Source organism: Leuciscus leuciscus, assembly GCF_965113295.1.
Source record: "Leuciscus leuciscus genome assembly, chromosome: 15".
Lineage (NCBI taxonomy): Eukaryota > Metazoa > Chordata > Actinopteri > Cypriniformes > Leuciscidae > Leuciscus > Leuciscus leuciscus.
Genome location: NC_138739.1, coordinates 35731794 through 35748376, shown reverse-complemented (window position 1 = coordinate 35748376; position 16583 = coordinate 35731794). Strand labels below are relative to the sequence as shown.

At 36.3% G+C, this 16583-nt stretch overlaps 1 protein-coding gene and 1 long non-coding RNA gene across 5 annotated transcripts in view; one reads left to right on the top strand and one right to left on the bottom strand.

Annotated features, from left to right (window-relative positions):
• The window catches only part of LOC309475255, a 239290-nt gene that overhangs the window by 4372 nt on the left and 218335 nt on the right, over positions 1–16583 (top strand). The gene's annotated exons all lie outside the window — the stretch shown is intronic.
• On the bottom strand, positions 6595–12930 carry LOC309475222 (V-set domain-containing T-cell activation inhibitor 1-like). Of its 4 annotated transcripts, none has more exons than XR_014197554.1 (6): positions 12416–12930; positions 10634–10680; positions 10156–10476; positions 9456–9556; positions 9250–9361; positions 6595–7675 (listed from the first exon to the last, which is right to left on the bottom strand). XR_014197554.1 is itself a non-coding variant. In XM_082137944.1 (6 exons), the coding sequence occupies exons 1-5, from the start codon at positions 12427–12429 to the stop codon at positions 9305–9307; spliced, it is 540 nt and encodes a 179-aa protein (XP_081994070.1). In that variant the 5' UTR covers positions 12430–12929; the 3' UTR covers positions 6595–7675; positions 9267–9304. The 4 variants fall into 4 exon arrangements, 3 of the variants coding, with proteins under 3 accessions (XP_081994070.1, XP_081994068.1, XP_081994069.1); XM_082137944.1 differs by having other exon boundaries at positions 9267–9361; positions 12416–12929; XM_082137942.1 differs by lacking the exon at positions 9456–9556.

Here is a 16583-nt window from a genome sequence, read left to right as displayed (position 1 = left end):
ATTTGTTTTGAACTATGTTGTATAGCTGTGTTTTCATGTGTTCGTAGTCAAAACTCAAAAATGAGTTTATATTTAATTATTAAAAATTGCCATTATTTTATATGAAAAAGTTTTTTAATTGTATTTTATTTCGAAAATATTTTGGTTTGTCTTGTATATTTTTTTTTATTAGATCAGATAACATTTTAAGCTGTCATGTTATGTTACAATGTGCCCCACACATGTTACAATGTACCCCACCTATGGGGCATGTTGTCACACTTCACTTCCATTCTTTTGGGGTATATCCAGAAAAAAGTATATACTGTATTAATAAAACAAAACCACATAATTGTACTAGACATGTGGGAAATTAATGTGGGAAAAAATAAATACTCTGAACCATAAGTAGATTTACACAAACTGAGAAAGTCAAAAAGCGTTACTTTGTGCCCCACTCTCCCCTATTAAAAAGTGAATAGATTAGACCAGGGGTTCCCAAACTTTTCCATGACAAGGCCCCCCAAATACCACTAGGTTCTGGCCAAGGCCCCCCTTTTGCAGGATGTGTTATTGAACCCATCGACAATACTATGGCAAATGTAGAAATAAATAAATTAAACATCTAGGTGAACATCAGATTATGTGATGGTGTTTGATACCAGCCAATCAGAAAGATTATAGAGATGAAACTATTAAAATTTTCAAGGCCAATTCCGATTTGTCATTGAGTTTGACCTGCCAATACAGATTTTAGCCGATTGTGATTTAATGTTTTCTAACCACTTTACAGCACACACAAATATTTATTTTCTATATATATATATTTTATAAAACACCACTTTTATCCAAACTGATTAATAAAAAGTTTAAATGGGTACATTTTCTATAAATATTTTTGAGTCTTCATTTTCTTGAAGCCTACTGAAGTTCTTGTTAAAACACACAATACATGCAAATTATGTGCATTTTTGGTACTTTTTGTGTGAAATCATATACATCATTTATTTTGTCCATCAAAAGTGTGCTTTCACTTTAATTGAGTGTGAGCAGCGCGGCAAAAATAGACTCGGCGCTGAAACCCTCTGCTTCACTACTGCTCACGGCACGCGACGCTCCTGCTTGACGCTCACGCGCTGCTCCTGCTCGCGGTGTGAATGCACTCACTGAACATGCACGACGAAAAAAATTTGCGCTACTCACGCGCCGCTCGCGGTCTGAAACGGCCGTAATTCACAAGGTTTCCTACATGTGTGTTCTGTGTGCACGTGTGATTCTGATGTTGCGCGATGTTAATCATGCGGCGCCCGAGTGCATTTGAATCGGCATTATGTCAGACTGAAAATCACGTGAAAATCGGCCAATTCTGGTCACCAGCCAATCAATCAGTTAATCTCTAAAAGATTAGCATTAAAAGTATAATGTTCAGATAGGCTATGCAACAAATTATTAAAATGTTATTTTATAACAATACTCATATTAACACATTGTTTTTCCAACTTGCTGCGGCCCCCCTGGCGCCCCCTGGCGGCCCCCCAGGGGGCCGCGGCCCCCAGTTTGAAAACCCCTGGATTAGACCACCAGGGGTTTTCAAACTGCCCAGGACAAGCCCACTCAAACTGAAGCACCTGTCTGACTTCTCTCACTGCGTTCTTGGTCAAAAGAGAGCCAGAGTTGCCAGAGTTAGTTATTTAGTGTTTGATGTTGTTTCTACTTCTGTCAGTGCCATGCTAATCACTGACCTAATTCTCTAATGCTATGCTAATCACTGATACCACATAGTATCAGAGCTGCATAACTGACTGTAAAGTCTTTCTTTTGTACCAGTCAATTTTTTAGACTACGTCACTTTCTCTAGCGAAACTTGGCAACACTGAAGACAGCGCTTTCTACAGCAAAAGCATGATATGCCAACACTCCTCAGCAATAAATGCTCGAATCATGAGACGTTTTTAGTAGTGATGGTAGAAATGAAGCTTTTCAAAGCTTCGAATCAATTGAACCAATTGCTTCGCAAAATGATTCACTGTTTTAAAGCGTTCGAAACGCCACACGCTGGTGACCCCTGCTGGCCAGAACGGTGTAAATGCAACAAGAACTCAGGCCAAAGTGCATACAAAACGAGAAAAACACGTATTGCAAACACATAGCAAACATTTTATTGGAAGTAAATATAAAATGCAATCAACTATACTTAGTTAAATCAGCTAATACAATTAAATATCAAGTGTAAAAACATAATTTTATAATTAGTTAGAAGTAGATGCTAATTATACAATTTTGTGCATTTTGTGTTTGCATTCAAGTTGTTTTGAGTTATTTGTTATCTAAAAAATAGCATCTGAATGTAGTCTAATAGTTTGGGCTCTGTTAACCTTTAATCTGGGGGGAAACCCGACCTGTATGATTCCTTATTCTTTCTCTTTTTTTCTCTCTTTTCCAGGTGTCAGAAAAGGAGGAGGCTGAACAATTTCTTCAGCAAGAAACCATGGCGATCTTGGATATCATTTGTAGCAGAGATAGTGAAATACTTGAAAAGGCTGTTGTTTTCTACGGTCAATGTTTGCCAGCCCTTGAAGTTAAAATATGACACTTGAGCACTGAAATTGTGGATGTGTAGAAATAAGTTAATAAATCTTTATGCAATGTAAATTATTTGTCTTTTTTTATTTATTAGATTTTGGATCAGATCAAATATTAAGCAATGCTCCTTGATGGGAAACATGTTTTATTAAATCCATATCTTTTTGTTTGTTTAAAATTAATAATTTCTATTACCTTTTATTTTAAAAAATGATACATAATTGTTTAATTAAATCTATATATATTTGATTGGAGAAAACAAATCATTTCTAATATATATTTCTTAAATGAGAAGTTTTGTTTTGATTAAATCTATATATTTTTGTTTAGATCAAAAATAGAATTTAAATTAATTGACTTTCTTCAACATGAAAAATGTACTTTGTACCAAGTTTTATAAAATAGTTTTCATAGACATAGAAAATATTGGTTAGGGTAAGTTATTTATTTTTCATTGGTTCAAGTTATAAAATATAGATGTGAACCATTACCCTACATTTTTTTAATTGGATGAATGAAAATATTTTTTCAGTGTATATACTATGTGTTTTGTTTTGTTTTTTAAATACATTTTCAAGGCTTGTTTTGTTTGTTCCATGGCTGGATCAGCTAAATAGGTCAATAAGAGACTAGCAGTGAGGAAGTACTACAGTAAAGTGATGGTATCAGATGGTAATATGGTAATACCGTGGTAGGCCTATCAGGGTTTCCGTTGTCCGGTAATTGCCGGACATTGGCCGGAAAAAAAATGAAATGTCCGACAAAATTAAACCTCTCCGGTCAAATTGTCCGATTAAAATTGCCTAATAATCCCGCCCCCCTAACACAATCTGAATTTGAAAATAAGCCTAAAATGTATAAAGCAAAAATACACCGACCTTTGGCTATGTTATAAAGGAACAGGCTCTACCGTTTGAAAGTTATTAAACAACATCGCATACTGCATTTCAAATAAAGCGCACGCCTAAAACGGCTGTAATATAGACCTAAACAACGAACGAATGAGTGAGACGTTTCAAATATGGCCAGGCCCAGACTAGCCGTAAAAGCTTTTTTCAGAGGCCAGACGCGACGGACGATGGTGAATCAGGAACGCCTGAAGCCTCAGATGTCCAGACAGCTCCACCACCACCGGAGAAAAAGCAGAATCGGATCAAGACGAAGCAGCGAAGTCGCCTTGCGGAGAACAAGGTTACGCGGCTTATGCGCATTGCAAGTTGTGGAGAGACACTAGCCGCGTTTCCATTAGGCTACCCTTCAAATTGCGCAAATTGAAATTGCGAATTAAAAATACGCACAATGGAAACACGTTAATTTCGCAAAAACTCCCGTTTATCGCAAGAACGTTTTTATGCTCGCATGAGGAGGTTTTTCAGGCAATTCGAAAAAGGAATATTTCGCAAAACTGCAATGGAAACAGTTTTTGCGCATTTGCAGTCACCTTACTTAGAAGACGCGGTGTGTTTGAGGTCCATGTATAGCTACGCAAATAATAATCATTTTATATTATTTTATTATATTATAACATTTAATAAGCTATATTTAGAAGACGCTTTTATGCAAAAAAGGAACAAAGCTGAGTGTGGAGCGCGCACTGCATGGCACGGAGGCGCGGGCGTGACCACTTGCATTTTCCTATTAACAGTGGAAACAACTTAAAATACTCTATCATTTCTGGTCATACAGAAAATAATAATACATTATTCTCAACTACTTTTATTTGTGTAAACTCACAATAACAAGAAAACGTTGTGCTTTTGTAAAATAAAATAAAACAATCAGACGCACTTTCATGATCTCCATAAACTGGAGCGTGAGAAATGAAACAAAATATAGCCTTTGTAGGCTAAAGCTTGAAATGTCCACTTTAAAACGAACAAATTCGAATCGAAAGCTAATACCTTCTGATTATGTACCTAATCCGTATGAAAGGTGCATTTCTCTCTAAAAGCGCATCTGCTTAACAGCGGAGATGGAGATGTGATTTTAGCCGACACTTAGAAAACAATAGTTTATTCATAATATTAATGGCTCTTCTCATTCAGCACTGCGGGAAAAACATCAATTCCAGGTTCTAATTTGGCCTTTGAAAACCAGTAAAATCGACATGTTTTCCATATTAATTTATGAATATTTTAAATGTTTAATAAAGGGGCAAAAAGTCATAAACAAAAATCAGAAAATGCGTCGGTATTTACTTTTTTGCGCCGCAGTTTGTGTAGCCAGTTCAAATTAAAATTTTGGTGTTCAACTTTGCGTTTTAAAAAGACAACAACCGTTCGTTTTTCAATTACGGGTTAAAAAAAGGAAAAACGAATGGACAAAAGTAGCCTACATGGATCGTTTGGACAGAATACGAGACAGAGTTCTTTATTAAATTCATAAAAGAAACAATAATTAGCCTATAGGAATACTGGATTCTAAATCTCAAATAAATGCCACAATCAAAACCTCGGAGCAGAAATGAGGGCGAAACACCCAGAAACTCCTTATGTGTCGTTCGCAGTACAAGGGTCTTTCCCTGCCATTAATGCTTGGATAACACGCCACGTCTCCTTCCATTAATCATAATAATAATGTCTAATGCGGTGGCTGTGATATTATATAAACCAACGTCCGTTGCCGTGATTTTTTAAATGACTTATCGTGAGAGAAAAAAGGACGTTTAGTCGCATATAACATCGGTTAATGGAAGCGTCATTTCGCAATAGTTTTTTATCGATATTTAGATAATAGCGCAAAACATTTGCGCAAATCTGTAATGGAAATGCGGCTATTTACACCGCGAGATATTCAGATATTTTATGTGGGGAAGAGGGATTGGTTTGTTAAACTATGAATGTGAAACCATAGTAAAAACAATTGGCGTTGATTGACGCCAATCGGACGTTCATGTTTTTTTTTTCCGTCTATTTGAAAGTTAGGCTAATAAACATGTTGCATTCTATACGGCCTGATTATGTCATTTTTTTAAGTTAAATAGCCTGCCTCCAGTTTTCCTCAACTTGACTAATTAAGAGGCAATATTTGACCGGCATATCATCAAAATGTCCGGAAAACGAAATCTCTGCCGGTCACTTTGACCGGCACCATTTTTTTCTAGCGGAAACTCTGAGGCCTATACTTTAATTCATGTGTCATAATAGTAATATAGGTTAGGCTACCATAGTCATGACCTTTAATCTAAGGTATGTTCAAAAACACATAATACGGCGGTATTTCTTTGTGCTTTGTAGTATGAAACGTATAATGTAAATCAGGGATGGGCAACTTTGGTCCTGGAGGGCCACTGTCCTACAGAGTTTAGCTTCAACCCTAATCAAACACACCTGAACAAGCTAATCAAGGTCCTCAGGATTACTAGAAAATTACAGGCAGGTGATTTTTTCAGGGTTTGAGCTAAACTCTGTAGGACAGTGGCCCTCCAGGACCGAAGTTGCCCATCCCTGATGTAAATGGTGTAGGTGAGTCTTTGCAAACAGTAGTAAACGATCCAGGGCGCCCCTGCAGAACACACACACACACCTTGCAGGAGGCGCTCTTCTTTACGTTTCACAAGGTCCCATAGGGGTCCCTGACACTAAAACCTGGTGATTTAATCTAAAGTAATCCCTGTTGTTAACACCTGCAACAAACTTAACAGTTTGTTATTTTTCTCACTCAAGTTGGATTTAGCAGTTTTGTTTGTCCATATAAATTTGGATTCATATGTGATGAATATTTTAATAGGCTATTGTATATTTAGACATTTTCTTGTTGCTAGGTGGCTTGAATTGACTTTAGGCTGACTTACAAATAAGCTACAAAAAAATCAACTCAGTGTTTCATGTTACCACATTTATTTGGAATGAAACCATAATAAGTGGCGTAATGCAGTCGTTATCCAATTGATGTAAAAATGAAGTAAAAATCTATAAGTTTTCTACATGAAATAATTCAACCTATGAAATCATTTGTACTACACACAAGTGTTACGGGGTAACAGTTTAGGACCCAAGGACCAGATGTTAGAAAGAAGACCCGGAGTCAGAATTATAATAAATTGAAGAAAAGTTTTACTGAAGATAGTTCACAGTTTCATCAGCAGAAGTTCAGCTTCAAGACTCACACGGGGGTTTGTAGGCCGCCCCGCTTACAGTTACAAAGATCACAGCAGTTATATACACTTAATCATGGTCTAAGCTAGGTTGCAGTTTCTGATTGGCTAAGAAATAGATAAACATAGTAATTTTCCACACATATACAGATAGACGGAAGCATACCTCCATCGATTATGCGGCTGACACTCGGACCCTGAAGTTAGGCACGTCGTGACCTTCCAGATCACTTTAACCATAAACAGGAGAGTCCTCACAAAACATCAAGATAATGCGTTCTTTCTCTCAAGGAGAGCTACACTTTAGTCTAACTGGAAAGTAGGCTAAGGCTTTAACAATGAAATGGTCCCTTAAACTATTGGCTTCAATGACCCCTACCCCTATATGTTTTAACACGTTGAAGACCTTTCTCAAACACAAAACGAGTCCATATTTCATTTCTGGAAGCCGGGCTAAATGAGCAAGCACTGTTACTGCGTGCAGATATCAAATACAGATATTAAAGAATACATGAAAAGAACATTTCAGTGATCACACTGGTAACTTGTATAACAAAGTAAAATCTCCAGAGAAGTCATTCAACTCATTTGAGAAGGAAAAATACTGATTAATACCTTGATAATAAACACTCATTACATATACATTGAACCTATACACTTTCAAACTGAGTTCTAAAATATTCAATACATTTCTTAGCTTATAGATGGTCAATCAAATACATTTGGAAATATATTCATATTAAAAAGTAGATGTTTTTATCAACGGCATGGAAATAATTGAACAACAAAATAAATGTTATCAATGTAGACACAGCAACACAGAAGTCCTGTAATAAAGCTTTTGAAAAAAAATTTAAACAAGAGTTTTAAACACCTCACAAAAGATTTTGATATAATTGTTAGATTGCTACATCCTGCCGACTACGCCAATGGATTTTCACATCAGAAATATCAGATCCGAACCCGGACGGCAGATCCTGCCAAAAGATTTCCGTTTGTGTCCAAAACCAGTGAAACCTGTTAACCCCAAAAACAGGCAAGAGTGGAAAATGATCATCAATGTCACTTTTAATATCATCTGGACTCAAGTAAAACATTTCCAAAGAATTTTTTATATAAAAAAATATTTGATATAGTTTGGATTGTATAAGTAGTATCTCCCAGGACACGTTGCCCTATTAGGGTATAAAAAAGGCCCAAGTCAACAATGTTTCTGTGATTTGTTTGATGTAAAAAAAAAAATTTAATATGCTAAATATGCTGAACGTATGACATGTCTAAGTGTCCTAAAATTGAGGCATATATTTCTTGTATTTTTTCACTGCTGAAGAGTACACTAGCCCTTGAGGTCCTCTGTCTTGCTGGCATTAGCTCCATCCCTAATCAATCATATAATGCGATTTATGATACAACTTTTAATTTTCTAAGTAACCCTGAAGACTTTAGTTAGACTTTTCAGGAGTGTTTGATCAGGGTTGGAGCTAAACTCTGCAGGACAGTACGACTGGACACCCCTGTTTTACCATAAAATGAGCAGTGTGAAACTGCAAGAAAATATCTTGTTAAAAATACAAAGATGTTGTCAACTAAATGTAATATCAGTTTTATTTGAATATTAGAATATTCTATTTTTATATTCCAATTAATCACAATTAAATCACATCCAAAATAAAAATGTATGTTTACATAATGTGTACTGTGTATAATTATTTTGTATATATAAATACACACACATGCATGTATATATATATATAAGAAAAATGTGTTGTTTATATATAAATATAAATACAGTATACACATGCAAATATTTGTTAACATGTGTGTATTTATATAAACAAAATAATTATACACAGTAGTTTTTACAATGGTAGGCGATTCAGATTTGACATTAGCTGCAGAAATTTGATTGGCTGCTGGTGGCAATGCTTTTTAATGTATCCCAGTGATATTAGAGGATATAAATTAGGACATTCACCAAAGATGTATACTGACAAGCGGAAAATGTTATTCGGAAAATGTTATATTAAATTAGAGATATACATTTTGCTCCCTACATGTGACAACTATTTCCCATATTCTTCATCTGTCTGGCTGTGAGACGCAAGCCTTTTCTGATTAAAGAAAAAACCTTCAAGCCTGGCTAAACTTTGCAAAAACATATAGGCTATCCAGTCTCTAAAACCATGTGGAAAAGTATGTTATGATATGATGAGACCAAGATTTAACTTTTTGGTCAAAATTACAAAAGGTATCATTTGTAATTTGCACGATCAAAACGATCCCCGTTCACAGAGGAGTGGGAAAATATTCCCAAATCAAGATGTGCCAAGCTGATAATGTAATAAAATGTAAATGAACTTATGCAGTTTGTTTTTTCTCTCTCTGTCATTATGGCATAATGGTAGGTTGTAGTTTTTACATTAAACGGGCAAAAGTTCGGATATTATTTATTTTATGACAAAAATCAGCTGTTTTAAGAGGGATGTGTAGACTTTTTATCTACTGTAGCTTGAAAGCTCAAGGAGGAGATACTATTCAGAAATGTCTTGGAAGAAGAACAAGAAGTTTAAATAGTGAAACAGTGAGCACACTCTGAGCATGTATTTACTATCAGTGTAAAGGCATCCTTCTCCAGCCCCTCCTTCTTCAATTCGGGCTTGGGACCGTCACATCCAATTCCATAAAATGTCCTGTGGCGAAGTTCTGGAACACATACATCATTGCAATATTTAATTAGAAACTGCAACCTACTTACAATATGAGGTTCATGTTGATCATGCATGCTGAATGTACTTACAGCTAAAGAAAAAAAGCCAATACAAAGAATGGAAATAATGATTACAGTCATCTCAGGTTGTGGTTTTGTTCCCTGGCTGAAGCTCTCTCTTACTGGTTTCTCTGTCATTAGAAAAGTTCAAAAGAAAAATGTAATGGAAAAATGTATTTCCATTGATCTTCAACATATATTGCAACATAATGTGTCACATGTCTATATTGTGGAATGTGAACAGGATATATGTATGTTTGTGCACTTGGCGTAAGCAAGACACACACAGTAAGACAAATGGTTAAGAACCTTTAACTCTTTAGGTATGGAAGATAATTTAGCCAAGGGGGGTTAGAGGGGTCATTCTATTCTAAATGATGTAGCCATGCTGGGTGAGTGGAAAACTACAGAGGAAAGACCTTGAAGAAGGAGTATAAGAAGGGAATTTCCTGGGCTGGGTGTCAGGTCTTGCTCACGTCACGGGGTAGCCTCATGGAGGAGAATAAATATCTTTTAAATACAATTTGATTCTTGGTGTGTCTTATGCAGTGATGATGATTGTTTAATTATTGTTTTTGCCACAACAAAAAACAACATGAAAACATGAATGCATCCTTGAATGAGAGAGGATGCTGAAATATAACTAGTGTGGTCATGCAATTATAGCATTAAGATCCTGTTACTCTTTGAATGAAAAAAAAACGTAGTCAATCATTTTGTTTTTACATACCTTCAATGATAAGATGGACATTCCGCATTATTGATTCCTCTATGATATAGCATATATACTGTCCTCCATCAGTGTTTTGTATACTGTTGAGTTTGAGCGAGAAGTTTCCTTTCAGATATTCTTTAGGAAAGGTTTCAGCTCTGTTCTTGAATGCTGGATCCTGCCCCTCTACTGATCCTGTACCCTTAATTATGTCAAACACATTCAGGCTGTTTTGTCTCCAACGCACAGTGATGTCTTGAATTGAAGGCTGATGCTCTTCAGAAGAACAAGGAATAACAATGGAGCCACCAATAAAACCCACAATGGTCTCTGGGCACACTAAAACAGAGAGAAGATGAAACAGGCAAGAGAGGTAAAAAAAATAAAATAATAATAATTATGATATATATATATATATATATATATATATATATATATATATATATATATATATATATATATATATACACAGAATGACTTCAACTTTAATGCTCACCTTGAATTGTCCAGAAGACCGTCAGGTGAAAGAAAATTATCTCTGAACTTTAAACACAAAAAAGTTTAAATTTACCTTTATCAACACATAATCCACTGAAACACGGGTCAAGGTAATGGAAACTTTTCTAGGATAAACCAAGGGCAAAGCAAAAATGGGTCATTTTCCAAACAGATGTATGAAATAATTTAATAACAATATTAGTTATAATAAACATCTTATCACACCATAACTTTATTTATTTAGTTAAAATAATGATTAATTGCAAGTTTCCATGGTTAATAGTGGCCGATTTCCTAGTTTTCCCTCACCATATAGTTGCATATCATAAAGCTTGTCTTAAATGAAACGTTAAACAGATTCGTCAGATTCTGAATGTTATCTTTTTACGACGCAAGGTTGTAAAACGTGTAATAGTAATTTGTGCATTTGTGTAGTTTTAGTTTAATTAGTTTACTTTAAACAGCCTAAATTAGAGATCCCAAAAACTTCTGCTGCAAGAAACCAAGTCTAGCAATGAATCCTGGCTATTCCTTTAACGTTAACTGACAGAAACTGATGAAAGAGTTAATCTCCGTTTTTAACCATAAGATCCGTCGTCTCAGACTAATATTGCAGGAGGACATGTAAAGGTAAGTACAAACATAGTCTCAATGTTTATAGTAAAAAATTAAAATAAAATCTAAACTTTAATTCATATAGGCCTAATGTTTATACTGACATAATTATTTTAGCCATTTTATTGTTTTTTAATGCACTGAAAAAAAAAAATGATATGATATGATATGTTATGATCAATAAGTCATCAGGGGCGGACTTAACCAATAAGCGAGGTAAGCAGCCGCTTAGGCCCGGGGAATTAGGGGACCCCCGACAAATACCAAGAAGCCTATATACAATCATATTACTTATTAGTGTTCTATCATATATTGTATGGCCTGTCTATAACCATTAAGATTTTAACGTTATTAATACATCTGCTCGAATGCGGGCGCCCCCCATCATGAATAGTGGAACTTTCCTATCGTACTGCACATGCGCGAGCAGTTCCAAGAAGACGACACTGCCATGATCAGCGCAGATTCAGAACAGACAGAGTTTACAGGTAGAGATAGAGCGCGCTAGAAGGAGAATCTGCAAGCAGAAGGCGAGGTTTAGAAATGAGACAAACAAATGGCTGTGTTTACATGCACACCTTACCTTTTGTTTCAATTTATGAATCCGAATCCAGTTTATGAAAACGAAATAAAGTGATCGTGTGTGTGTGTGTGTGTGTGTGTGTGTGTGTGTGTGTGTGTGTGTGTGTGTGTGTGTTTATATGTCACAAGCTTTAAATCGGAATTGATTTTTTGACATGCGCACACTGCACAAATATTTGTTTTAAGCAGACTTAAAATCCGTCCCTGGTCATAATTCTGGACACTTTATTCGACTGGGGAAAACAGTTTCGAATCTATATTCAAGTTACCCTAACTCTGACCAAGAATAGGTTAAAACCATAGACTGTAAAACACTAAATAACGTTATGACGTGGCGAAGGTTTTTTTTTTTAAAAATTTGGCAGTCGGCCAAAAGATTCGATGTCGCAGCTTCATCAAGAAGCGTTTTGAAAGAGTCTAGGGTAAAAAGGTGCAAAATCCTTTGGTGGTATTTTATACAAAAAAGGCTATATGTTACATTTAACCTAACACAAATATTGCAAAAAATATTTTTTTTGCATTACCCTTTCCCTTAGCTTCCGGGATAACAGGTTTTGCACGTGAAATATTCAGACAAACATACCAGGTTGCCATCATGACCAACCGATCCTGCAGGCTAGGCAACTTTCAAACACAGATGTTGCTCTAAATTTTGTTGTTGTTGTTGCTGCTTCTTCCTCGGTTACTGGAGGATCTTTGTTGACATCTTTGTACGCATGCGCGAGTGGTTGTGTGGCAACAAAACAAACTGTATGGCGGGCTGTAAAGACGCGACGAGCACTTTCAAGAGAGTTAGCGGGCGAAATCCACAATATATAAGCACTTTAACATCTGAAGACCGGAGGAGGTTTGGAGAGAAGCTCAAAATTTGTATTGGTGACAAAATCGAAGTTATTCAAAGCCCATATGAGATCTGGGATGACAAAAAACGTTGGTCCGACTCGCCCGTGTCTTGGCCACCAATCTGCTGGGGAGACATTTATTCTTATTTAATAGAAACCCCTGGACCCTTCACTCATGAAAGATTAAAGGCTTTCAAAAGTCTGGAGGCCTATGATTATTTTGTTTCTCGAAAAGTTGGGCCAATCTTTTCTGCCAAACAGAAAGCAGTTATCGTGCTAAATGCAGAGGTTAGACCTGGCCAAGCAGAGTCACAGCGTGATTCGTATCGCTGAACAGCCTTTTCTTTTGCTTTTAAGTTTTGCGATCCAGAATAGCCCATTTTGATGTGAGGAACATAGTCTGGGTGCTGTGGATCGCGGTTTGGGACACCTGAATCAGAACGCGAAAACATATGACTCGGTTGATTTGACTCAGTTTTATTTTATTTTTTTATTCAATCTTCTATAAATACATAGTCACTAAGACTTACCATGAACAAAATGAGCCTCACAAACTCGATCAGAAGCTGCAGGAATCCAGGCTTTCTTCGGAGCGTCTAGGTTCAATCGCCTAATTGCACGCAACCATTTCTTTCGTTTTTCGCGATTCTTTTCGGAGGGAATTCGAAAAAACTTTTTATCAGGCCCCCAACGAGCCGTACAATCGACCACAGAGCAAGAGTGAACCATCCTCTTCTCTAAATCCTCCTCCAAACGTGCAAAACAATCAAATTACAGGTATCTAGCGGTGTTTCCTGCCACACGATTCCCATGATGCAACGCGACAAACATAAACAATGACGTCACAAAAGATCCGCCTATACCGCCCACGCCCAGCTGAGCTGACTAGACTATAGCCTGCTGTTAACACTTTGTTTACTATCGACACAATATCCAATTTAAACTTGACATAACATTATATTTGCAATATTTTTTTTTATAACTTAAAAACAGAACTTTGTATAGAAATACAAATAATTAAAAAACATTGATACATTTAAACATATAAGCTGTTTTAATAATACACGTTACATTAATTTCTCTGTTAAACCATTGTTAACAAAAATTTATAAACAAATGAAAAACTAATTATGTAAACAATACAATACAGTGTGCAGCATTGTTTACACTTAAGCTAGCCTACATGCTTAGCAGACAGCAGTACCATTCAGTTCACGTGGAATCAGCTGAAAACATTTCAAATCTCACAGATCAAATCAAGCTTAATAAAAAACGTTACACATTAACATATCAATCACGGACAAATAAATATGTCGCACGGGGGTTTCTCTCTGAAGTATCCTGTTGGGCTCTCTCACATCACCAACGCCACGTGCGCAGGTTAAGTGTCCACAGAAAACATTGTTTGCAAAAAATATCGGAGACGATTCGAGGAACAGAACAACCGTAATGTTTGCGAGGTTAATCCGAATAAGGACCTTGATGGCGCCAGTCTGAAATAAACTGAACCGTTTTTGTAGCACTAGCATCTGAATTAGTGATGTTCGGCACCGAGGCGTCGAAGCTTGTATCAAAAGAACAAAACATCACACATAACACATTGAATCACTGTATCGGATTCGGAACTTGATTCGTTTTGCCATAACCACGTGATCTGTGACGTCCGAAGCTTCGTTTCCACACACAGTCACGTGACTGCCTCGGATTCAGATTCAAAAAATTTAGCGCGAACCCCTTGAGCAGGTTTCGAGTGTCATGTCCTTCGGTAGTAGTAAATAAAAAAAGAAATAGATTTAGCCCTCACACTGTTGAACAAGTCCTGTTCCTTAATAATAAAAACCCCCATTAATTTATTAAATTACCCTCAAAATAAAATGTCAGCTCCTCAGTTCACAAGCATTTCACCATTCCACAATAATGTTTATTTATTTTGATTATATATGGCTACATGAGCCTTGCCTATGAACTCGTAGGATTAGGACTGAGGCTAAAGTTTATGTGAATAAGGCTGCATTTGTAGATCAAAGCAGATTCAAAATAATTGTTTCTGTACAAGTGAATTAGTCCCATTTAGTATATTTTTTTTCCATAAATTAATTCATACTGTTGTTTGTTCATACATTGTATAAGAACTACATCAACACTAACACATGAATTATGAGGATTAATTGTATTGCTTTGTGGTTTACAGAGCAGAAAATTATTTATTAAATAAAATAAAATGAATAATAATAATAAAAAGGTCTTCTGGGACAGAAAGTCAGCTTTTCCACCTTTTGACCACAAGATGTCGTTAGTGTGCAACGTATTGAAAAGCTTCGAGTAATGAACAATTTTACGATACAGTCGAGGGGGAAAGAAAGCCCCAGTGCTTCACAAAGCTTCATTTCACCATCACTAATCGGAATAGCCTATTGTGGTATGTATGGCTCACTAAAATCTAGTGGGCGTTTTCGAAACATTGCTTCATGAAGCTTCAAGACCTTTATTCATCTTTTGTTTCGAATCAGTGGTTCGGAGCGCGTATCAAACCACCAAAGTCACGTGATTTCAGTAAACGAGGGGGGCGATCATCTCTGAACCCATTAATCAAGTCTTTTACCCTATGGTTTTACCTGATCTCTGATCAGTTTTATACATTTGTAGACGTTTTAATTAGACATAGTATATAGTTGATTGCATTTTATACATTTTACTTCCAATAAAATGTTTGCTATGTGTTAGCAATATGTTTTTTTCTCGTTTTTTATGCACTTTGGCCTGAGTTTTTGTTGCATTTACACCGTTCTGGCCAGCAGGGGTCACCAGCGTGTGGCGTTTCGAACGCTTTAAAACAGTGAATCATTTTGCGAAGCAATTGATTCAATTGATTCGAAGCTTTGAAAAGCTTCATTTCTACCATCACTACTAAAAACGTCTCATGATTCGAGCATTTATTGCTGAGGAGTGTTGGCATGTCATGTCCCACCTTCTTCCTGTGGTGTCTTCAGTGTTGCCAAGTTTCGCTAGAGAAAGTGACGTAGTCTAAAAAACTGACTGGTAAAAAAAAAAAAAAAAAAAAGTCAGTTATGCTTATGTGAGCGCAGTTTTGGCGCAGCCTTACATGCCTCTGACACCTCAACGCTAATTCAAACAGAGATCAGCGATATTGTCATGGCATTGACAGAAAGAGAAACATCATCAAACAATAAATAACTAATAGGCTAATAGTCGCCTATGCTAAGGGGACATGGCAACTCTGGCTCTCTTTTGACCAAGAACGCAGTGAGAGAAGTCAGATAGGTGCTTCCGTTTGAGTGGGCTTGTCCTGGGCAGTTTAGAAACCCCTGGTGGTCTAATCATCTATTCACTTTTTAATATGTATGTGCAGTATTTTTTAGCTGTGACTATTAATAAGTTTGAATGTAGAATGTTTGCTTAAAAGGTTTGGTATGTTATGTGTTATTTATCTGTATATAATCCTGTTGAAACGTAAGAGTAAAAAAAGAGGGGGGAGGGGTCTTGTGGGGCCTGATCTTGGGCATTAAATGAACAAGTACACGAGACAAACTAAATTTTTCCAAATCTTCAAAAATACAAAAGAAATTCCAAATATGGTTTCTGTTATTTTAGGTAGTTTTTATCACGCTGATGTAAGTTCAAGTGTGAAGTTCAACTTTTAAATAAGTTTGGTTTTAGTTAGTTATTTGAACAAGGTGAACATTAAGTGTGTGATTAACTGGCACACACGAAGAAACTAGGGGGCCGTTAACATGACACCATTTTCAACTTAAAACGGAAAACTTTGTATGTGTTTTGGTCGTTCATTTGCATGACAACAGCATTTTGGGGGCCTAAAAAACGCAAGCTTTTGAAAACGGGTTTCAAAGTGCAGTGTTTTTAAAACGATACCATTATCGCCTTCGTGTA